Raw genomic sequence first — 24,148 nt, forward strand, 5'->3', positions numbered from 1 at the left:
TTCTAGCAACTCCATTCAACTTCAAAAAGAAATATTTTCTTTTTTAACTCAGTTTATTTGAACTAAAACAAAAACAGTTCATCCATTTCCTTCACCAACCTGCCACTCCCACCTCTGGCAATCACCAGTCTTTCTCTGTGTCCATGAGCTTGTTTGTTGTTGTTTTTTATTTAACTTATTAATTTCTTTTTCAATTACATGCATAAGCTGTGGGTTTTTTAAATCTTGATTGGTGTTTCTGTTCTTTGTTTTTTTTGAATGATACGAAGCATTCAAGATGTTTTCTAAGAGGTCATCAGATGCCTGGTATTATCCAGTTTTACTCCACAGCTCTTACCGAGGCTTATAAACTTGAGATTTTCATTGAATTTTTTAAAAACCTTGTAGGCTTCTGCTGAGGATGCAGGGAAAACCATGGTGAGGGAGCTTGTCCACACCTTCCTGATGGATCTGTGCTGTTCACTCAAGCATGGGATTAATTTTTACGACGCATCGCTCGGCACCCTCGGCAGGTAAGATAGCACCCCTGGGAACCCCGAGTGTGCACTCCTCAGTACTCCTCACGTACGTGACTTGCTGGGAAGACCCATGGAATGATGGGATCGTGCTGGGTTACAACTAGGATTCTAGACATTACCTAACTCATCTCAGCGATGAACATTTGGTGACCCAGAGAGTGGCTGCTCATTACAGGCCCTCAGGGCAAAGGGCTTGGGGTAGCCCAGTCGATGTCTCACCCAGTGAGGTGCCGTGGGTTTCACTCCGGATGTGGCATTGGCTGGGTCTGAGGGTAAGTTTTACCTCTGCCTCCCCAGAGAGTGTGAGCCCCTTTGCGGGCCTCGATGCTCTCCTGAGGTGGGAGCCACTGTGATCCCAGTTTAACCGATAAGGGAGGTGAGCCATTCAGAGGTTGGGTCATTCAGCCCGTAAGTGGCAGAGTTCAGATTGAAACCCAGGGAGTCTGGTTCCATGCCCATCCTCGTACCAGGCACAATAGTCCTTCCTCTCCTCAAAGACAGCCGCTAATGAGCTAGGTTTTCACGGTTTGGTTTTTTTGTATTTCATTTTATGTTGCACGGTTATGGTGCCATTTCATCAGTGAGGAAGCAAAGCCCAGAGCTGATAGTTTAGATTATGTTCTTTCATTTATTTATTTATATAATTTAAGCTTGTGTATTTATTTTAAACTTAATTAATAAAAATCTTTTTAAAAAGGTTTCATTTATTTGAGAGAGAGGGTAAGCATGTGTGGAAAGTGGGTGGGGAGGGGCAGAGGGAGAGGGAGACGCAGACTCTCAACATGCGGGGCTTGATCTCCGGCCTGAAATCATGACCTGAGCTGAAGGCAGGCACTTAACTGTCTGAGCTACCCAGGTGCCCCAGAATTATCCGTCTGTTTTAGTCTAGCTGTAATACATATCCATGTTACTAGTTTTTAATAACCAAAATAGCATACTGTTGGATTTATTAACCTGCTTTTTTTCCCCTCTCGATTATAAAAATATTAGGAATATTTTCTGGTCATCATGAATTTATTTATTTATGTATGTATGTATGTATCTATGTCCCTCCCTCCCTCCCTCCCTCCCTCTGTGGCATTTTATTTTTATAAAGATACAGGTGGTCTGATTTAGTTTCACGTACCCAGGCAGATGACCGATTCCTTCAGAATGAGGTAACACGGTGGAAATTTTTCTCCTGCTTGTGACTTGTTTTGATTCTGAGGTTATTGTGAATTAACTTGCCCCACCTCATTTCTTTTTCTTTTAACTTTATTTCATGATAGTGTAGCTTTTCCCTCATCAGCAAAAAAATCAGCTCACTTGCCTGCTAAAGATAACAGCAGATTTTTATAATCTAATATACATATTATATAGCATATATTAACATTAACGTATGCTATATATAATAACGTGTAATATGTAAGATTTGTAGTATATAACATCATGCCTAAAACACGTGTTTTCCTCTGTAAGACCCATAAAATAGATCATCATTTGATGAACATATTTGAATCAACTTGTAGGTATGGTTTTGTTCAAATAAGCTGTGGCTTATATCAGTTTTTTGAAGCCAGGGCAAATGCAGATGTTTGCACTTAGGAGAGGAAGGGAATTTTGTTTGTGGGGATATTGATGTAAAACTTTGAGAAAATTAAATGTGTTGTCTGGCAGTAGTTATAAGGCTCTTGCGGCTCCATTCAGGGCTCGTGTCACTACATCTGAGAGGCCTTCCCTGGCAACCCTTTTCTGAAATAGCCCATCTTCTGTCACTGCCCTTCTGCCTGGCTCTTGCTTTTGACCATGACTTAGTACCACCATGCACATTTGTTTATTTACTTGTTTGTTACCTGATAGACAAGAATTGATGAGAACGTAGGCTGGTCTTTTTGGGATCCCCGGGGTCTAGGACAGTGCCTGGCACATCATGAATGTTTGAAAGCGAGGCACTATAGCGTAGGCCGGGGTTGGTAAACTTCTCTAAGGGAGAGGTAATATTTTAGGCTTGGTGTGCCATACAGTCTGTATTGTGACCACTCAACTCTACCATTGTCGTAGTGGAGCAGCCATGGACATAATGGGTGTGACTGTTCCAATTAAAGCTTTATTTACAAAGACAGATGGTGGGCTGTAGTTTGTCAACCCCTGGTGTGAAAGTTAAGAGAACAGAATTTAGAGTCAGCTGTGAGACCTCGACAAATACTTGCTTCTCTCTGCCTCTGTTGCCACATCTGTAAAATGGAATCAAAATTAGTATCCACCTTAGAGAAAAGTAGCGTGTGGAAACTGCCTGGAGCAGTGGCTGGCACATGTTGCACACTGTAAATATAAATGTCATCTATTTTATTACAATACTGCTTGAAATCATGTGGATGTGTCGAATTTCTAGCATACTTTGTAGATTCAGCATTGTGTTCGTTTGATAGCACTAACTTTTGCTCGTGAAATTTTCATATTAAGAATGTAAGCTTTTGGGATCCCTGGGTGGCGCAGCGGTTTGGCGCCTGCCTTTGGCCCAGGGCGCGATCCTGGAGACCCGGGATCGAATCCCACGTTGGGCTCCCGGTGCATGGAGCCTGCTTCTCCCTCTGCCTGTGTCTCTGCCTCTCTCTCTCTCTCTCTCTCTCTGTGTGACTATCATAAATAAATAAAAATTAAAAAAAAAAAAAGAATGTAAGCTTTTTAGGCTTATAGAGCATAGGTTTCTGATCAAATTACCCTCTAATGCAGTTTTTGAAAAATTATATGTAAAACTGCATATTGCATCTTAGTTTTAGTCAGTTTTATAAGGGGATATGGAACCGTGAGGATCCTAGAAGCTATCAACGTGGCATGCTAGTGGTAAATTCTGAGATTTTCTGGAATTATAACTTCCCAGGGACAGGCAGAAATGAAGAATCATCCTTCCTTAGAAGGATCTGGGGGTAAACATAGAGTCCTGTGGGTTTGCCTGTGTAGATCCTGGGCTAGTTGCTTACTTTCTGCAAGTTTTAATGTCCACAGGTTTTCTTGATTATTATTTTTATGATCTTACACTTTTTTTTAAAAGATTTTATTTATTTATTCATAGAAACACAGAGAGAGAATGAGAGGCAGAGACATAGGCAGAGGGAGAAGCAGGCTCCATGCAGAGAGCCCGATGTGGGACTCGATCCAGGGTCTCCAGGATCACGCCGTGGGCTGCAGGCGGCGCTAAACTGCGCCACCGGGGCTGCCCTGATCTTACACTTTTGAAAACTGCCCACATTGGGACAAGTTTTGAATATTTTCATACAGTAGATTTTTTTTCCCCCTAGATGAGCTGCTTGTGGCTGCTAAGTGAAGGCACAGGAATTAGAAATAAGTTAGAAACAGAGGAGGTGGAAAACCCGTGGAGCCTGTGTCATTTTGTCGCATTTCAGAAATTTGTGGCACTATGGACCACAAGGCAAGCACTTCGTGTAAAAATCTTTTCAAAGGAAAAACATATCCTCTCTTTTATACTTAATGCTCAACATGCATATTTCTTTACACATGTGCTTTTTCATGTGCATTTAGAGAAAAGAGGTCAGGAAAATCTCACAGTGAAATTCTGGGAGTAGATTCCTTCCTCCCTGTGGGTTTGGTCCTTTCTTTATAGTAGCCTTGACTTCTGGGCAGACTGGCAGGTGGATGGGGTGGAGACAGAGACTGGGTTTCTTCCTCTGCGTAAAAATCAAATGGAACTCAAGGGAGGCAAAGAGAAATGGGAGAACAGGACAAAGTGGAGACTTTCAGCCACTCGGAAATACAGGGGGAAATTGAAGCCCTTTGTTGGAGAGCTGGAACCCCACAGGCCATGGGAACACCCCACTTTGTGTCATGAGGGAGATTCAGAGGTGCAGTTTGCCAGCCCCTTGTGTTGTAACTGTGTTCACGGTGTGTTGTGAAAATGCTGCAGACCCTTCTCTCCTATCTCTGGCAGAGGTGGGAACCTGACCCTCTTGCACTTCCTGTTGGGTTTGAAAACCGCCACTGACGACGAGCTGGTGGGTGAGCTTGTGGTGAACATCCTCAAAGTGTGCCCAGACTTACTGAACAAATACTTCAAGGAAGTCACATTTTCCTTTCTCCCAAGAGTGAAGTCCACTTGGTCAAATAACATCAAACTACTGAACAAGGTAACAAACCTGGACATTCCGGAGTGTGTCAGGTGGTGGGCAGAATGTCAGGAGCAGGAACATGGTGCCTAGGGAGAGAGACAGTGACGTGCCCGTGAACGTCAGGATGGAGAACCTTTCAGGCATTCTTCGGGGATACTTTAGAATGTGTCAGGCTGGCATCTGGTCCTCTGAAGACATTCAGCTTTTCATTGAGCTGAATTTTGAGGTGGATGCCTTTCAAGTCTGTTAAGCCAAATTCATCGCCTTCATCCAGATTTTGCTTAGAGTGAGATCTTAATGAATTTTAGCACATTTAGGCTGGAATTAGTGAAATGTCTGAAATGTAGGATCGTCTAAAGACTACTGTTTTAAGTACTTAGAACAGCTTGAAGTAAGCTATGAAATAATCTAAGTGACTATGCATTAATATCTTTTTTTTTTTTAAGATCTATTTATTTGAGAGAAAGAGCATGCAGATGAGCAGGGGGAGGGGTGGAGGGAGAGAGAAAAATCTCAAGCCGACTACCTGCTGAGCATGGAGCCAGGCGTGGGACTTGATCCCATAAGCCAAAACCAAGAGTCGGCTGTTTAACTGACTAAGCCACTCAGGCACCACTGTTAACATCTTCTGATCACAGGCAACAGCCTTCCTTCATCCACCACAATGGAGGTACCAATTGTACATTCTTTGGCCGTACTGCCTGGCTCAGTTATGCTCTCTCTGATCTGTGGCCTGCCTAAGGTGAAATATCTAGGATTGTTTTCTTGTGCCTCGATCTGAGCATGGGATTATCTGTAAAACAAGCTTTTATTCAAATATTCTTTCATTTTTCCTGGGTGTGTGTGTATGCAGTACCCATGTGTATCTTGGGACAAGAAGGAGGCATCTTGCCTCCTCATTTGGGGGAAGGTAGTCCTGTGGCCATCACCCCCCTTGGGAGCTGCTCTGCCCAGGGAAGGGTAGGGGGCAAATGCATGACCTTTGCAGGCCTGGGTGCAAGTCCTTGCTTCACTGATTTCTAGCTCTGTGCCCCTGGGGAAATTACTTAACCTCATTGAGGTCCAATTTTGTCATCCATGAATGTTTTTTTATTTTAATATAAAATATCCCTACCCCAAAGTGTAGTCATGAAGTATTCAAAAGATGACATGATTCGTCAGGTGCCCGTCAAGTGCAGTAACTTGAGAGTAATACGTTTGTTAATTCTAGCAGTGACTTATTTGCCATCAGAAGTTTTAAGGGGGCTCCCCAGGCTGCAAGCTGAGCTCTGCTTTGCAGGTCACTGCCCTGGTAACAGTCTCGTGATCTGACTTTTCTCTAACAAGTAGATTCAGAGGTTAATCTCCTGGACCCTGTTCCGTGGCAGGCCTTGGACCTTTATCACTTATAATCATTTCGTTGGAATGGCTTCACTGTGGGGTGCCTACAGTGAGGCTCAGGCTTGAAACGTAACCAGCTCATGCTCTTTTCTCTTTTTCGTAGATCTATGAGGCCCAGCCAGACATTTCCCGGGCTTTTCAGACCAGAGAGTTCATCCCCTTGCCTCGGCTCCTGGCAATGGTGATGGTGACCACCGCACCTCTGGTGTGCAATAAGATCATGTTCACCCAAGCATTAAATGTAAGTGGTTGCCTTTCTTCTAGAGCTTTCTCAGTTCACCACATTGGCCTTTTTGGGGATCGTTCTGAGAATGCCTGCTTGGATTTATTGGATGGTGTTTTGTCAATGAGCCTCAGGCTTTCCGTGAGTCCACTTACCTGGGCAAGGGACCCTGGAGCCCAAGGAGCATTCCTGCCAGGGGATGCAGCTGCTGATGTTACTGCTCCAGCACAGAGCAGGACCACAGACCCCTGCATGGCTCTCTGCACTGCATTGCTCTCTGCACTGGCCAGAGGGTGGGAGTCTGTTGGATTTAGGAAGGGCAGTGTGCTCAGCCCCTCAGCTCAGTATCAGTTGAGGATTCGTGGATGGAGTAGGACTACAATTTAGCAAATATTGTCTTTTGTGGTTTAAGTGAATAGTGGAGAACATTTACTTTGAGGATCAGCTGTTTCAGGTGTTTTGAGAGGACATGTTCATGGAAAAAAATGTGACACATTTGCAGAAAAATTAAATTTCATTGTTATGAAGGTCCCCAAGTCCTTCCAAAAGCTGTGTTTTGAGGGGCACGTGCATAGTACCGAGGCCTTGAGTGAATGGCTGTGGACCCTGCCAGGCCCTCCTAAAACCCAGGTGGCCTTGAGGCTTAGCCGGGAGAGGCTGGGTCGTGGATACAGCAGGACTCGGATCTGCCGTGTTGAGTGGCATGGGCATGAGGTGGTCCCAGCGATGATGGGGCAGTCAGCACAGAGTGGTTGAGGAGTCCTTTGGTTGTGCAGTGGGGCTTCACATCTCTGGTACCTGTCCAGGTTCTGTGCCAAGAGTGGGCAGTGGGCAAGGAGCAGGGGGAAGCCGGTGTGGGGCTGGGCAGAAAGGCCATTTGTTCAGGTTGCCAAATCACAATAACCAAAATTAGGACCCAGCTCGCTTGCTCATTAGTCTGATGAGAGGCACAGACTGTTTTATCTCAAGGGGCTTTTGAGGAAACAGAACTGAAAGGCCTATGTCGGAGCTGCCGTTTGTGGGTGGAAGACCATGTCCACAGCGGCTGTGTTGGTGCCCCCAGGGAGCAGTTCTGGCAGGTGATCTGGGATGGAAAGCCACCCCTTCCCTCTCCCAGTGTCGTTTCAGGACAGGGGGTAGTGCCCTTGATGGGAGGGGGTGTCCCCTGGGTGGGCCTCATCCTGAGTGGGCCCTTCCTGACTGTGACAGTGAGACCGGCGACTCGGGAGTGTGTCTGGGGGTGGCTGCTAAGGCTGTGGACTCTCTGTGCACATGTGTGTATGTTTTACGTTTTTCTTTTCTTTACAGTGTCATCTGAAAGTTTTTACTAGTCTAATTTCTGATTTTAGAATCACAAAAGAGCCCATTTTAGAAACTGGAAATGAGGTGTTGGGAGGCAGTGTGTGCCCACGAACACTTGTTCGGGCCCTGCCTTTGAAACGATTATGGAGAGGGAGTCACTGCTGGCTTAGGGCATTTCATGTAGCGCTACTTTCATGTCCAGCATCCGTACGAAATGAACCCCTAGCTAATTGGAATGCTAGGAAAATGTGGTGTCATGCTTGCTAAACTGGAAGCCCATCAGAAAGCCACTTTGTGTGTGCCTGCCTGCCTGCCAGTCTTCATGGCCCATCCAGTTAGCCCGGGGCTGCACCATACCTTGAATGCACCTGGGCCCGATGGACTTGGTGAGGGCTAGGCCTGAGCCCGGGTCTCCCAGGATGTACCCTCATTTTGGTCATAGCTCAGGTTCTTGAGCTATTTATTCCATCTCTGCAGCAACTGAGGATTTGGAACACTCTCCTGGCTGTCATTCTGAACCCAGGTAGAGTCTGGTTGTTGGAGGCCTGTACTGAGGGGCTGCACGCTTACCAAGCCTGGAGGTGGTTTTTCATACTCAGTGTGTGGTGCCTTTTTTTGTCACCTGTGCACTCGACGACATTACATGCTTTTCCAGGGTGGGGTTCTGGTGAGATCGTGGCTGTTCTTGATGGGGATAATCCATAGGAGCTCAGTGGCTGTCAGAGAAAGACTGACCAAACACAGACAATGAAACAATTAAAAATAACTATTAGACTCTTCTTTGTATTGCCACTGCTGAGGTCAGCTCTGCAGGAGGTCAAGAGGTTAGGGTCCCCAGGCTGCTGCTTCCCCCCAAGAGAGGCAAGAGCCAGCCAGACCCAGGACTTGGGAGGTCTGTGTCCACCGTGCAGCCTACAGACTTGTGGATTTACCTCTTTTTCTTTCCAGTTGGACAGCAAGTCAGTGAAACACACAGCTTTATCCCTTATTTCTGTCATTTTGAAAAGAGCATTGAAAACTATTGACCACTGCCTGAATAAAGAGATGTGGCAAGGATCAGGCGTGTACACGGCCACAGTGATGGGAGAGTTTGTGCAGCTCTTCAGAGAAGCTCTGAGCAAGGTAGGCATGGGAACCAGCTTTGGCCATTCCAGATGAGGTTCTGGGGCATTCCTCCCAGCTGTCACAGGCCAGTACACCGAGATGAGAGGCAGTCCCAGGACAGGCTGGGTGCAGAATGAAGTGCTGTGGAGGGGTTGGGATGCTCCATGGGACCTCAGTCCCTTCGGGAGCTCATCGTTTCTCCCTCCCCAGTCACCGCATCCACACTGTAGGGGGGGGCAGAGTGAGGGGGTGACTTGGGAGGTCCCTCCTGCACTCTCTTCCCTGTGGACCCTTCTGATAAGTAGGGAAGGGCAATCATCGTAGATGGGGTCATGCTGGGCAAGACCTCCAGCCACTCAGGGGTCAGCTTTCTTTGTTCCCAGTGTCTTGCAGGGGAATGAGTCATCAGGCAATTTGTTGTAATTTTCAGGGCTTGTTTGGTCACCAAGTCCATGCTGTCTGCAATTGTGAGAATCAGCACAGAGCAGAAGTCGTGGGGGGCGGGGAGGGGCATGGGCCTCTTGTCCCTCCACATCCCGTGTCTTACACACACTTAACACACACCCACATGTGCTCATTATCTTCTCTTCATTGTTGTTTCTTCTTCGTAGGTTCATTTCATTTGTTTCTCTCCCTTGTTTAGTGTGACTGGGGTTTTTGTTTGTTTTCCCTTTTAGATTTTGCCAGACCTCAACACCATTGTGTGGGTCTGGCAGTCCCTTCGAAAGCAGGACACAAAACAGGATGATGAGAAAGGAAAGAAGAGGGACCACTGGACTCCTGCCACCTGTGCGGCTCCCGAACGAGGTGAGGGCTGCGCGGGGCTCTGTTGTGTGTGGACAGAGGGGGCAAAGGCAGCTGGGGACACCTCCTGTCTAGAGGGGCTTTCAGAGTATCTGTTGGAAATGTGTGCAGGCTTTATGCAAGTACTATGACCCCTCTAAAGACTTGAATGATGGGTACCATGTGCTCTGGACTTTCCATGGCCCTCTCTTTTGCTGTGTGGGTAGAGGTGGGGTAACCAGTCCCCCCAGTAATGAGATACATTGACTCAGACCTTGCTGTTGGCCTGCCAGGCAGTGGGCCTTGTACCTTCTGCCTGGGTGCTATTTAATCCATATGGTGGTCCTGCGGGGGTGGGCAGTGCTATGTCCTCATTGTTCAGATGAGGATGCTCAAGTAGACAGGGTAACTTTAACATGTCTCAGGTCACAGCAACAAATGGGGATTTAAACCCAATCCGTTTGGACAGTCTTGACCTTTACCACGTTGATGTCATAGGGATCTATCTGTAGCCTCTGTGTTCAGCGTGTTGCTGACTGTAGTGGGTCACAGACGGCTTGGCTGCTTCCTGACTGCTGATTAAAGGCAAAGAACGAGTGTGCTTTCTAATTTAAGGTGTTTTTTCTTGGTTCAGATGATGCTGAAACCATTCTTCTGAAAGCCGTTCTGCTCCAGGTCATATGCCTATACCAAAAGGTGGTCCCACACGTGGTCACGCAGTACAACTTTGACTTCAGCAAGCTCCTGAAAGGTGCGTCTCAGGAGCCTGCAGGTGGCCCTCTGCTGTTTCTGCCAGCAGGGATGAAAGAGCCCCTGGAGCTGGGGGCTGGGAGGGCTGGCGGGCCATTTCACTGGCAAGTGTGATCCATCGGCCTGGTTATTTGCATTTGGACTCATAGTTTTTTAAATAGCCAGGCTTTTTAAAGTAAAGATCAGGGAACCCTTAGCAGCCACAGACAGAGAAGAGAAGCCAGGCAGCCTGAGTTGTCTCCTGGGGATGAGTGACAGATCATGTGACATGAAAGCCTCTTTTCAGAGGCGCAGGGATGCAGAAGTTAGAGCCACTTCGAAGGGATGTCCCATTCATGCAGATACTTCTGACAAAGTTTACTCATATTTTACCCAGTGAGACAGGTTCAAACCATATCTTGTAAAGGTAACATTATGCCTGTCTGGTCACGTTTCTTTGGTGGAAACTTTGTCTAATAAAATCTGCTTTATAAATGGGCCTACAGAAGAAAACTTGCAGAAATGCCATTCCTGGGATTTATATAAGCTATTGGAATAACCCTAATGAAAACCTATAATTATTTTTTTAATTGTTGGAAGGTGAAAGGTCCTCTTTGCTGTAAGAATACAAAATTTACCAGAATGTGGCCATTTACCATTTAATACCATGTTGTTCTCAAGCAAAGAGAAATCCGAACTCAGGCCAGAGGATGAGGACCTAGTCCTGGGCTCCGGTGGCCACAGTGTACTCACGAAATGCCTGCAGTATGGGGAGTAAGGCTAATGCCTCCCACCCGGGATAACATCAGTGAGAGACCACACCCAGGGGGGCAGCATGAGTTGCCAGGCTTCAGGCTGTAGGGAGAGGTCGGTGTGGGCCAAGGGGCTGCTTTGGGTGGGTACGGTTGGGGCTTTTTACTGAAGATTTGGGACAGACCACAGGGTGGGATGATGTGTCAGGGGAGTTGTGTCTAGGCAGAAGAGTGGGCCCAGGATAGGGCAGGACAGAGCCCCATATTCCCCCTTCTTCTGCAAATGGGAGGTCCCCTCGGCCAGGGGCTGCAGTTGCTGGGCACCTTCATCCACCTGACTTCTGTCTCTTTCCCTCTTTTCCTGCCCACAGGCGTCATCTCAGAGCAGGGCCTCCGCGAGGAGGTGCCTCCCATTCTGCAGCACCACATTCTCAAGGTGGCCCTGGAGCTGCCCGCCAGCAAGTTTTTGTGGTTAAAAGCACAGGTAGGAAGCAAAGAGCTCTCCCGCGTTCTGGTAACTCACTCTTGGGCATGTTGGTTTTTTGGCCTGGAAATTTGTAAGTGGATCAGAACCTGATAGTTACAGAGAAGACATTTGCAGTTCCCCTTTCAGATGCTTCTAGGGCTGAGGCCAGGGCCTGCGTCATGAACCAGGAGGGCTGTGAGTCTCTCCGCTTTTGCAAAATAAGATGTTTTCATGTGTCCTTAACTGAAACGATATCATTGCTGGGTGCTGGGAGTTTTGGGTTGTTTCTTTTTTTTATCTCGACATTTTACATCTTGCTTGTCATTTTAAAACCTTTCTGGAAATAAAATACGTTATTTTTCCTTTGTCCTTTATTCTAGAAGAACTTAAGACAGATCGGAGTAGATACCAAGCCGGAGAGGATACTGGCTGGTGGAAAAATCTGTAAAACTTGCTGGCATTTTTTTCTGCCTTTAATAGCATCTTCTAGAACATTCTGGAGAATATGATGTTGAATCAAAGGGAACTCCAGATGTAGCACATCCTCACTTGTGTACTTAAGCATGGGATGCCGTGTCACTTCTATTCAAAGAAAAAGTGACCAGGCAAAATTAAGCATTGTCAAAGTGTGTTTCTCAGTAGCTCAGATGACTGTTTTTTTAGTGACTTGGATCTTATTTAAAATCTTACAGAACCAATCGTGTGGAAACGTTTGTGGGCGTTTTCACATGTCGTAGTTCCGGAAAGGCATGCCAATGCGGTGGGGTTGGGGGGGGTTGCTGGATCCTCACCTGCATCACAATTGAGGATTGACATGCGTGCTCCATGCATCTGCACCTTTACTGCTACTTACTGATGAGGCAGCCGGGGCACAGAGTGGTTAGGACACCTGTGCAAGGTGCCAGCCCTAGCTGGAGGATCCAGAATTGGCCACGGACAGTGTGGCCACAGCCTGCTCTCAACCTCTTCATCCCACCGTGAGGTCACAGCCGACTCCAGAGGGATGACCAGCCAGGGGCATCATTGAGTTTTTCACCCCAGCTGAATAGGGCCAGTGGGATCCTGATGATTGAAAAAGTGAACAGAGGGAGAGGCCTCTTTGCAAGAACCAGTATTCAAATATTAATTTATATTCTGTGCCCCACCTTCTGCTTTAACGTAAAGTCTGCTGGGCTTCATGAACACCAGCTCTTATGTTCAGGGTCATCGTCATTGCCAGGGGCTGCAGGGACACTCCAGCCAAACACAGTCTTATTGGCATTTGGACCGACGATCTGGAGCTCCATGTACTTCTCTGAGATGTGCATTTGAAACTCAGAGGCCTTTGTGAGAGGCTAAATTACTCATAAGGGGTCGATTCTATCAGGACCAGCATCTTGCTGAAATGCAGCCAGCTTAGTTCCCCAACTGCTGTTTGGGGTTTGGTTGAGATTCTGAAGCTCCTCATGTCTAAAATCCCAGCAGTCTTGCCAGGTCACAGGTAAAATGAGAAGAGATAAGAGGCCTGGAAGCATACTGGGCGTGCGGTACCTGTTTGCTCAGCATATAGTGGCCTCTGTAATGTTTATAACGTGCTGCTCTTCAAATTCCAGGAAGGCCCAGATGCAGAAATTATTGGAGGAGAACGATCTGTATTTTACTTACTAATGAAAATGTTTGTGACCAGTAACCATCTACAGCTCAAGTCATCGACCAAGCTGCTGATCATAAAGGTGAGCATTTTCTGCTGGTTCCTGATTCAGAGAAGCTTTTTTACTCTTTGTTACAGTAGGTGCTTAGTAAACAGTTGTTAAGAATTAAAGGTGTATCAAGACTTCTGTAAACCTAAAAGTAGGAGGTTTTATGGCAGCTTTAATTTGTGACATCTAAACTCAGCCACATTCCTGAGAGGCAGCACAGTGAAGTGAAAACATGGGCTTTGAGGTCCTGTTTCCAGATTTGAGTCCTGGTTCTACTCCTTCCTGGGTGGCATGGGGCAAATTACTCAAGCTCTCTGAACTTCATTTTCCCATGGTGAATGGGAATGATAAACCGAAAGGATTGCAGAGGAGAGTACTTGTGATCACATAGTAGTCACTCCTCGTACATTGTAGGCTCAATAAATGTATTTCCGGCCCTTCAGGGAACTATTTGCATAGACCATCCCTCTTCCCATGTGTCCAGACTCAGCCTTCTCTGGACCTCAGCCTTCCTGACCTCCTCCATCACCCACAGTAAGGTGTCAAAGTCAGTGGCGGAGAAGGGGAGTTGTACCATGAACCTCTCTTTCTTACACTCGGTACTTAGTTGATGTAGCCAGAGGAAATCTAATTCCTCATTTCTGTCACACAGCAAATGTCTCAGGGGTGCTACAGAATTCACGTGCATTGTTTTTAGGGTGCAGAGATTTTACCTTTCTTTGAGGGGCTAATAATCTTGCTACCCTACAACCTTCTTGCCTGAACTGTTTGACGAATGTGAACATCGGGGTCTTGATCTCAACAAGTTGCCGTTTCCCTATAGGCCTGTACTTGACCCTGGCCTAATTTCGTGATCGCTGACTGCACGTGGGTGGTGTTGGCACAGCTGGGTCTCCTTTTGGTGCACTCTGCCGCAGGGCTCATGCAGTGGGGCTGCTCAGACTCTGAGTCCATGGCATCAGGCCATCTGGGGACGTCATTTAATCACTGTGGTCCAAGGTCCTGTCTGTTAACACATTCTTTTCTCTTTGGAATGCTGGTCCTGGGTTTGAGGCTTGAGGGGCCGCACGGACGTGACACGACATGACAGTGGTGTGTCATCTTGGAGAATTTCACGCAAGCTGATGGCTGGTTGCTGTGAGGGGCCGGGTCATACATGTTTACCTGGGGTCTTTGGAAAGATCCAGATATAAAAACCAGACTCCTGAGTAGCAGCTGGGGTTTTGTTTTTTTTTTTTCTATTTATCATTTAGGAGTTGAAAGAAAGGAATAGGAAGTAGCAAAGCCAGGCATCATGTGATCTTTGGTGGAGCGCAGAATGATCACTTTTCCTTGTTTCCGTCAACCTTGGGAGTGTTGTTTTGAAAGAGTGGCTTTTGGAATAGAACTGCAGATGAGGCTCTGACCCCACCCTACCCCTGCCCCTCCGCGTCTGCTTCCTGACAGATTCTGCGGGACACGGGTGTGTTCGAACACACATGGAAGGAGCTGGAGCTGTGGCTGGAGCACTTAGATGACACTGTGGAAGAGAAACAAGAAACTGTGATTCAGTTTTTGGAACGCGTAAGCATGTATTTTCAGCATAAAGGAGCATATTCCTAAATATGCCAAGTGGCCTTCAGTTAAATGAAGACATTTTTGAAGCACCAGTGCCAAAAGCCCACTGTTTTCTGATTTACTTTCTAATTCCTGCTGAGATGTCAGAATCTATTTAGTTTGAGAATCTGTAAAATGGGAATATATTACCGTTGACTAATTTCCTTTTGGGGATTTGTTTTTGCATAATGAAGATAGTGATATGCTTAGAGCAATATTAAAAGCAATGGTTTATACTTAAAGGAAATTTTTTTTTTTAATTCTATAAGGGACACCTGGGTGGTTCAGTCAGATAAGCGTCTGCCTTCGGTTCAGGTCACAATCTTGGAGTCCCTGGCTCGAGCCCTGCAACAGGCTCCTTGCTCAGCAGGGAGTCTGCTTTTTCCCTCTCCCTCTGCTCCCCCCACCTCCTGCTCATACTAGGTCTCTCAAATAAATAAATAAGTAAGTAAATAAATAAATAAATAAATAAGATCTTCAAATAGATAAATACGTATATTCTGTAACAAAAGTTTAAAAAAAACTGTAGAAGAATTATTGTTCTTACTGAAGACTGCTAACATTTTAGCTCTTCCCTTTTTACTTTTTTTTAAAGATTTATTTAATTGAGAGAGTATGCGCGCATGCATGTGCGTGCATGTCTGTGTGTGTGTGTGTGTGTGTGTGTGTGTGTGTGTGTAGATGCGGGGGGAGAGGGAGAAAAAATCTGAAGCACACTCCACGCTGAGTGCAGAGCCTAACACAGGACTTAATCTCAGGACTCTGAGATCATGACCTGAGTTGAAACCAAAGGCAGATGTTTAACTGACTATACCATCCAGGTGCCCCAGCTCTTCCCTTAATGTTACCAGTGACATTTTTGGGCATATTTTCATTTCATTTGTGACCATCAAATGTTTTACTGACGTTATGACCATCTAAATGCCCAGGTTTTACTGACGTTGGTGGCGAATCCCTATTTATACACAGACAAAGCATCCGACTTTGTCCAGGAAGCCAGCACACTGCAGGCCACTGGGACGAAGCAGGATGCTGATGATGTCAGCATTCCCATCTCTCACATTGACGGTAGGTGTCATTGCCTCTTTGTGCTCCTCAGGCTCCTGAGGATGGAGCCACCGTGGTGTATCAGTGATGAAAATGAGAAAAATGAACACTGAAAATGAGAATTAATGTCTTATGCAGAGTTCAGACGTCTGTTCCTTTTAGTCAAAAGATCAGCCTACTCTGGAAGTGAAAATTGCCTTACTTGCTCATAATAACAGGGAGTATGTACAGAATCTATGTGCTGAGCTATTTTTATTTGTGCAGTGTTTCTTCTGTGCCAGGTGCTGATGGCAACTCTTCCTAAATCTATCTCCTGCAACCTTGTGAACCACCCTTGTGGCAGGAGTCCTCATCGTCATATTATACAGTGATAAGGCAGCTGAGGCACAGAAAGTTTAGGTAATTAGAGCAAATTTACATAGCTAGTCCATAGGAAAGTCAGGATTTGAATCCAGACACTGGCTCTGGTCTGTGCTTCAAAACCCTTATGCTTTCTTGCCTCTCAGATTCCGACTCACTTGCCTTGATATCCAGGTTGAGATTTTCAGACTTCTTGGTGTCACTTGAGGAAACTTCAATCTCTTATCACCTAAGCTGGATATCCTGCATTTTGGCAAGGATCTTAAGATGTGATAGCTGATGTCCTCATCTGTTGAGAACAAGCTTCATATTAAGTCTTTTTCCCCAGAGAGGTTTAGCTTTTATGTTTTCTCTTTTACCAAACATTCTCTTATGCCTTCCTGTGGAGCTCTTTGCACTAGGGTCCTTTGGTGGCTCTTGCCTCAGGTTGACTGTCCCCTTTCTGTCTTCAGATGTTCTTGACATGGTGGATGTCCTGGTGGAGGGCAGCGAAGGCTTGGATGAGGAAATTGGATTCCTCCTGAATGAAGACATGATCCTGCTCACGTTCCCATTCAGTGCAGTGGTTCCTGCAGCCCTAGAAGCCAGAAATAAGTTGCTCCTTGGGACGGAAAGTGAAACAGGTACCCATCTGTCGTCAAGATCTTCTGGGTGCACCATCCAGCTGGGTCTCCGTGGGGTAGGAGGTGTGATTCCAGGGCCTCTGAAAATAATTGTTGAAAATCCAAGGCAACAAGGTTCAGACCCACCACCTTGATAGCTACCTGGCCTTTAGAGTTAAGCATGTACAGATAAGAATCTAGACGTTAGCTGGACTTCGGGGAAATTGGTCCTTTGAGGGATAAGTCCATAGTAACGCATTTGTGTGGCTGTGCAGACCCCTGCTAGAACATTGATGGTTTGTCCTCGATGTTTATTCTTGCTATCACAGTGCTAAAGTGTGAGTCCTTCATACTTCCTGGGAGTTGCCAGAACCTAGAACCAAGCAAGTACTCATAGATGACAATGGTGTGATTAGTCAGGTTTGCTTAGGCTTTGCTGCAATAACAAGTAAGCCCCAACTTGTAGTGGTTTAATGAGTAAAGGTGTCTTTCTAGACTCTGTTGTAGTCCAGTGCAGGTCACGTTGCTGTCTTGGGTGATTGCCTGCCAGGAGGCAGCTCAGGGATCCTGGCACCTTGTAGCTGTGCCATTTCAATGTATGCCTTCCAGGGTCACTCTGGAAGAGGAAGAGAGAGCAGATAGTTGAGCAGAGGCTGTTCTAGCCTTGCCTAGATGTGGCTAAAAAATCAGTCACTTGGTCCCAGGCTAACCACAGGGGCGGCCCATGGGCTAGGAACAAGAGATGGTTTGGTGGACACCAAGCAAGTCTCAGCCCCAGGTAGTTTTTGTATCACTTCTTCTGTGCCTGGATCCCCACTTCCTGGCATCAAGACCTGAAGCCTGACTGTGTGTCACACATTTAATGAAACAGAACCTGGGTGAGCTCTGCAGTGATCACACCTGCCTTCCAGTGTGTTTACCTAACCCCTTGTGGAATTGGCATGCATTTTGCTGAGTGTGGAATGTGTATGGGAGTTCGTGTTATTGATGGGTGGTCCCAGCAGGCTGCCCTCGTGCATCTCATTCCCTTGCAGGAGAGAACATCGTGGTCTATCTGACAGCCGTGCTGACAGATCTCCTCCATACCCAGAGAGACCCTCTGGCTCTGTGTCTGCTGCTTCAGGCTTACGACAAGTTGGAGCCTCCATTCCCACCTTGCTGCCACCAGCTGGCCCGGTTCCACAGATACTACAGCCGCTGGATCCCAGAGCCAGCCCGAGAGGCCTCGGTGAGCTGCGGCATCACTGCTCCTGGGAAACCAGGCCTTTCCCTAGAAAATCCCGAGGTGTCTTCAGTGGGTCACTCTGCCTGTGCCCCAGCTCTGTAGCTTTACAGCTCCTCGGTTTCCAGGAAGAAACGTGTTAACCTTCTGATTTCCCTGCACAAGAGAAGGAGCTTAGTGGTGTCACTGCTGCTCAGCTGATAGGATGGAGCGTGGATGGTTCGGTGATGCAGTGGAATTGAATTTCCTGCTGACAGGATGGTTGCCTCATCAGGTGCCAGCTTCAGGGAGGGAGGAAGTTGCCTCTTCTCCTTGTCAGATCATCTGGCATACCCAGTTCTGGCCTTCTTCAGCGGGCCTTAGCTTGCACCTGGCAATACGGCTCAGCTGTCAGACCAGGCCCTACTGGGCCTAAGCAGTCTCCATTCTAGGAAGACTGGGAAAGTGAAACAAAGAATTCTCTTTAGGTGGGGACTATATCCTTCTAATGGGGTGCTGCAGGTCTGGCCCCAGTGCAGAGAATTTACAAATGTTAGGGGGCAGGGGCGAAGAAATTAACTTTGTGGTGTGTGTTTTGTGTATGCATTGGATTTTAGCTGTTCTTGAAAAAGCAGGTGGCTCGGGGCCTCTGTCTTGTGATACCTGTAGCTGTTGCTTACGGTGGTGCTGAGGATACTATGTGTATTTTAAGTCAGTCCTCACAGCAACTCCGAGAAGGTGGTCAGGACTTTCTGGGTTCATTACACACATGAGGAAACTGAGGCACAGCGTGGTTCCAGCACTAGGCAGCAGTGGAAGTGGGGGGTCTGGATCCCACCTAGGCTGTGGGCTCCAGCATCCACACCCTTCCCGGCCACTGCCACCTTCCTCTGCTGGCTAGCCTGTGGTTCAGACTTGGTGGTGGTCTTTCAGAGCCCAGAGGAAGCGTCACAGTTCAGGGCTGCACCGCATGGGTGCTGGAAGGCAGGTATCCACTTTGTTGAGTAGGTCCCAGCAGTGCTTCTCACCCTCCAAGGAGTACCACCCACAGTCTCTGGGCCCCACGCTCAGTGGGTTCGGTTCAGTACCTCTACCCCAGGCTCTGGGGTTTGGCCTCTCCGGGCGGTGCCCATGCAGCGCTGCTGCTGGTCCAGGGACCCCACCCAGAGCCCTGCTGCCTTTCCAGACACGTGCAGCCTCGTTTCCTTGGCCTTGGGAGTGTTTGGAGTTAAAGTAATGAAAGGCATGTGGGGTCATTAGAGAAGGCAGCATGGAGATTGTTGTAGAAGTAAGCAACTTCGGTTTGAGGTGGAATTCCAGAAATTTGTCTTCATTCTGTCCACTGTCTTGTTAGCCTCCCAACAAGGTTCTCTGAGCGAGGCTCCCGGGGGAGGCCTTTGGAGGCCATGCAGCTTAGCAAGCTGGCTCTGTCCCGGCTGCAATCTCCCAGTTTCCAGTGATGAATCCTCTTTTTTTTTTTTTTTCAAAGATTCTATTTATTTGAAAGAGAGAGAGAACAAGCACAAGTGGGGGGAGGAGTGGAGGGAGAAGCAGACCCCCGGCTGAGCATAGAGCCTGCTGTAGGGCTCAATCCCCAGACCCTGAGACCGTGACCTGAGCCAAAATCGAAAGTCAGATGCTTGGCTGCCCAGCGACTCTTCTGAGTGAAGTGTCTGTCCCACGCAGCTCCAGTCGCAGCGTCTGTTCCCCAGCGTGTGTGGACATCTCCCTGGTCCACTGCTGTGCTGATGGCCTCTAGGAATGTCCGTGTAACTGAAAACATTAGGGCTTAATTTATTTAAGTAAACCGCCATGTGGTCACATATTTTTTAGTAATAGAATGAGACAGTGAACTGTTCCTTTGTCATGAATATCCCCCTGTACCTGTCTTTGCAGACTGTGGTTCTCACCTGTGGTTGTTTGTCTTTCCTCCTCTCAGGGCTTTCTCGGCCTCCCCAAGCCCCTTCAGACACCAGGCAACCTTGGTCCCCAGGGCCCTCCCGCCACCTCCTTCGCCACCCTGCTGCAGACAGCCTACGAGAGCGAAGGCTCACTCCTGGACGAGCAGGTTCAAACACAGCTGCGGGCGGCCCTCCAGCACATCCCGATGCACCAGGTCCTGCGCTCGGCGAAACACCTGCTGCTCTATGTCAGGAGCACTGTGGAGAGCTTTGGCCAGGTCCGTACCACTCCTGACTCACCCTGCCGCCCCCACATGTTTTCACCACTCTGCCCCCAGGGTGGCCCCCTCTGAGTCGGGCCCAGACTGCATGATGATAGAATCCTGGAGTCTCGTCACCCTGTTGCACATGAAGGGACTTGGTGATGTAACACCTGCAGGGCACCCACTCTGCCCGCCCTCCCCCCAACACACACACAGGGAGCCCAGGCTGCTAGTTCACTCCCTGCCCCACTCTGCCGGGCTGCTTCTCCTCCCTGGAACAGATGTGCGCAGGTGACTTTAGCACTCATTTCCTGCGGGCCTCGCTTGGAGGCAGCATGGCCAACCGTGTTGCTGGGGCAGCTATCAGGCAGGGCCCTTCCAACAGCAGACTGGATCAGTGCACTGCCAGACCCACTGTCTTTCCTAAGTTTGAATTTAGTAGAGTTCCTTGGTGGGCTTTCCATTCCCGGTGTGGTTTATAGCATGTTAGTTTGGGTTTCCCTCATCTTGGTCAAGGTAAACCACACTTCATCAAGATTTAGGGCACACACCATACGGAGAAAGGATTTTGAGGTTATTGGTGTTTTATAAGGAGTTGCCACTCTAGCGTGCCTCCTCAGTCCTTATTTCTGGTAACATGGCAGCTTTTGGGCACAGAGGGAGTCGGTGGTGACCGTTGTGACTGTGAGCCCTTCCCTGGCCTCTTGTCCTCACAGCTGGGCCGAAGTACAGGGCCTGCCCTCCTGCAGCTCCTCCTGGATCTCCTCAGGTGCCTGGTCGTCCACTGTGTGCAGCTGGATGCAGAGAACCAGCAGAAATGCCAGGCTGCCCAGGCTGAGGCTGACCTCTTTTTGGACATGGAGTCCATGGCCTCGCTGGAGCTGGCCAGTGACAAGGTACTGCTGCCCTTTTTCCATGGGTCTCCTTCCTGTTAGCCTTTTCCTGTACACTCTCAGACCCTGGCTTTCCCTCTGCTTCTGGTCCAAGATGACGTGTGCGTTGTAGGCAAATAAACATAGAACCCTGTGGAGGAGACACTGGAAACACCCCCGACCCCTGCACCCACAGAAAAGCTTGGTATCATTTGGGTGTGTAGCTCTTCACCTGTTTCTCTGCTCCCACTTGCCCTCCCTGTGAGCAGTTTCTCTTACACCGGGGGACATGTGAGCACCTGGAGAGACAACGGGGACGCTTTCCTTTTGGGCAGTTGCAGTCTGTGTTGGACGAAGGCTGGGCAGCGGGTATGGTGGCCAGTCAGTTCACCCCGAGAACTTGTGGCTCTGGGCGGAAGCCCCTCCCCTGCTGTGAACCACCAAGCCACTGTAGATTTGGGCCAGGGTGCATTGCTCACCGTCTGCCACTTTCCCTGGTTTCCTGGGCTCGGGAAGCAGCCACGTTCATGTCTCACTCCTAATGGACATCCTCCTTCCTTTGATCTCGGGCTTGACTTTCTGGGAGGTGTCTATGGGTGCAGGACCACCTGTTAGCTGTTTGGTAGGTGGTGACAGGAAATTGTGCTTCTCTGTTGGAAGGTGTGACGGGCTCCTCTTTCCTTACCTGACAAGTAAATGAAGAGAATGTATTCCCGTCCCTGGGGACTGGTGTCACTTCATTGGCTAGGAATTGTGTTCTGCACAGCTGCTTAGAACGGCTGGATCAGATTAGTCTCTAATCCAGCAAGGGCGCTCGGCCGCTTTCTGCTCCATGGCTTAAACACGGTGCTGGGGCAGAGCTAGTTCCCCAGGGTTGCTCAAGGCTTAGCCTCCGCCCGCGTGCTACCTTCAGTTCCGGCTCGTGGGCTCACACAGCAGCTTGATTCCCAGACACAGGGTCTCTCCCACACTGATCACGCTGCTCCGTTCTCAGGAGAAACCCACGTTCCTCAATGGGATTGATGTTGGAGGGCAGGGCTGCTAAGCAGAAACCAGATGATTGATCTTCAACACGTTTTGATGTTTCTGCGTAGCCCATCCCCTGGTGGAGAGCAGTTTTGTTGTATAGTAAATTCATTCAGGCTGAATTCGTCCGACACCTGTCAGTCTGGGTGGGGCACTGGTCAAGCCAAGATCCAGCTGTCACAGTCACCTGGGGAGGCGATGCACTACAGTCAGGTCATAGCTTGGCCTGGGCTTGGGTTGGGATTCTGTGGGGCACCCCTGAGAGGGGTGTCAGAACTCAGGCTTGAGGATGGAGTGGCTTAGGAATGCTATTTTCTGCCCTCCATCCTACTCCCTCCTCGCCCTGGGCCATGTGTGAGCTCTGTGCCTTGTCACTGTATTTCAGACGCTGGAGGAGGTGCTAGTGGCCATCCTTAGACACCCCACACTGGAGGGCTGGTACCTGGCCCTGGAGCAACAGGCCCTTCCTCCACATACCCTCAGCCCCATCCTTGTGAAACTTCTGGCAGCCCACCTCAGCGCAGGGGTCCTGCAGCTACTGATGGCAAGCGCCCCGGTCCTCCAGAGCATTGGTCAGCGGGGCCTCCTGGCCAGGTACTTGGAGGCCATCACCCAGAGCGTGTTGAAAGAGCTGAGAAACAGGAGGGCGGCCCCGGCCACGTCACCACCAAAGACCCTCCCGCAGCTGGAAGCCCTGCAGGGACTGCATCCCTACATGGAGGGCGCCCAGCTCCATGAGGTCATCCTGGCCCTGCTGAGGCTGCCTGAGGCCCAGCTGGTGACCCAGCGACCCACAAAGTCTCCCCAGAAGGAGAGACATCTGAACGCTCTTGGCAAGACCCTGGTCCAGCTGTTGACTGGCAGCACCCAGGACCAGCTGCAGAGCAACGAGCTCCTGTGGGCTTCCGAGTTTGTGAAAGGCCTGGGGGCTCTGCTCCCCACGTTGGCCGTGGACGAGCTGGATGCCGTATTCCTCCATGCTCTGCAGAGAGAGCCCGCGCTGGCCCCCGCGGTCCGGGCGGACCTGCTCGACGACTGCCTGGCCCGGCGGTCGCAGCCTGCGCTCAGCGTGGCCACCCTGCTCGTGCGGCTGAGCTGCACCCACCTGCTGCGGTTCGAGCTGTGGTGCGGGCGGCCCGGCGTGGGGGTCTGCCTCCAGGAGCACCTCGATGACTTCCTCCCCGTCGTCCACGTGTACCTCCAGGGCAGGACCCAGGGCCGCTTTGCACGCCTGGCAGGAGGTACAGAAATTGGAGGCTTTGGGCAGCTGGGCATGTGAGTCTGGGGCGGAGGAGGTGGGATCTGCAGGTCCCTTTCTACACCTGTACCTTCCACGTTTGCGACGTGGTGAGGTTCTGTCTCTCCTCCAGCCACGGACCCAGCTCGGGAGATGGAGAAAGAGGAGGGATTCAGCCTGTGGTTTGAGATGCTGCCCTGATGCTCCTGTCTACCCTGAGCCCCCCACCGGAAGCTGGGGAGGGGTGGGCCGACAAAGGGTCAGCTCTGGGGCAGGGGAGGCATTGAGGTGACTGCCCTTCGTCTTGTCCCATTGTCCCCTCCAGAAAGAGGGTCGGTGCATTGACGCTGAGGCAGGGCAGCTTGGGCCCAGCCCTCTTCCTCTACCTGTAGGGTTTCAGGTCTGAGGCACTTTGTGACCACCTGAAGTCTACTTTAATCCCCTTTATCGTGTGTGTGAATGGTGGTTCACTTACCGCTTTGCCTTGGTGTGTCATGACTTCACACCAATGACAATAGATACTTTAAAAAGTCTTAAAAATTTTTTTATTTATTTCTTTTAGAGAGATAGAGAATCTCAAGCAGACTCCCCACCGAGTAGGGAGCCCGATGTGGGGCTCTATCTCACAACCCTGAGATCGTGACCCGAGCCGAAACTAGTGGTTGGCCACTTCACCCACTGAGCCGCCCAGGCGCCCCCTCTAGTGATTCCTGGTGCACATCTTCTGACGGGCCCCCCTGGTTCCTGTGCCTTTGGGGCACAAATCCCGAGTGAGTCCAGAGTTTTGGTACTCACAGTCCCATTACCAGCTTTGAGCAAGGCGTTAGGCTCAGGAGGATTGACTGACAAGAGGTGACCAGTGGCATGCTGGTCAGTGGTTAACAAACTGGCCTTGCCTCGGTCAGTCTCCATGACATCCGTCGTGCTCCTGCCCAGGCCAGGAGCTACAAGTGTGACCTCAGCCAGTCAGGATTCCTCCAAGTTAGCCAGGGGCTCTGTAAGCT

At 49.1% G+C, this 24,148-nt stretch overlaps 1 protein-coding gene across 2 annotated transcripts in view; it reads left to right on the top strand.

The window, feature by feature from the left end:
* The window catches only part of URB1 (URB1 ribosome biogenesis homolog), a 70,396-nt gene that overhangs the window by 16,954 nt on the left and 29,294 nt on the right, over positions 1-24,148 (top strand). For both annotated transcript variants that reach the window (XM_041735093.1, XM_041735094.1), the window contains exons 8-22: positions 388-512; positions 4,444-4,639; positions 6,105-6,242; positions 8,475-8,648; positions 9,308-9,437; positions 10,048-10,164; positions 11,266-11,378; positions 12,953-13,072; positions 14,486-14,602; positions 15,565-15,703; positions 16,495-16,665; positions 17,679-17,872; positions 19,785-20,024; positions 20,726-20,905; positions 22,293-23,148. In XM_041735093.1, coding sequence (XP_041591027.1) covers positions 388-512; positions 4,444-4,639; positions 6,105-6,242; positions 8,475-8,648; positions 9,308-9,437; positions 10,048-10,164; positions 11,266-11,378; positions 12,953-13,072; positions 14,486-14,602; positions 15,565-15,703; positions 16,495-16,665; positions 17,679-17,872; positions 19,785-20,024; positions 20,726-20,905; positions 22,293-23,148 — 3,010 coding nt within the window. The remainder of the gene's footprint in view (positions 1-387; positions 513-4,443; positions 4,640-6,104; positions 6,243-8,474; positions 8,649-9,307; positions 9,438-10,047; positions 10,165-11,265; positions 11,379-12,952; positions 13,073-14,485; positions 14,603-15,564; positions 15,704-16,494; positions 16,666-17,678; positions 17,873-19,784; positions 20,025-20,725; positions 20,906-22,292; positions 23,149-24,148) is intronic.

This window comes from Vulpes lagopus, chromosome 20 (assembly GCF_018345385.1).
Source record: "Vulpes lagopus strain Blue_001 chromosome 20, ASM1834538v1, whole genome shotgun sequence".
NCBI lineage: Eukaryota > Metazoa > Chordata > Mammalia > Carnivora > Canidae > Vulpes > Vulpes lagopus.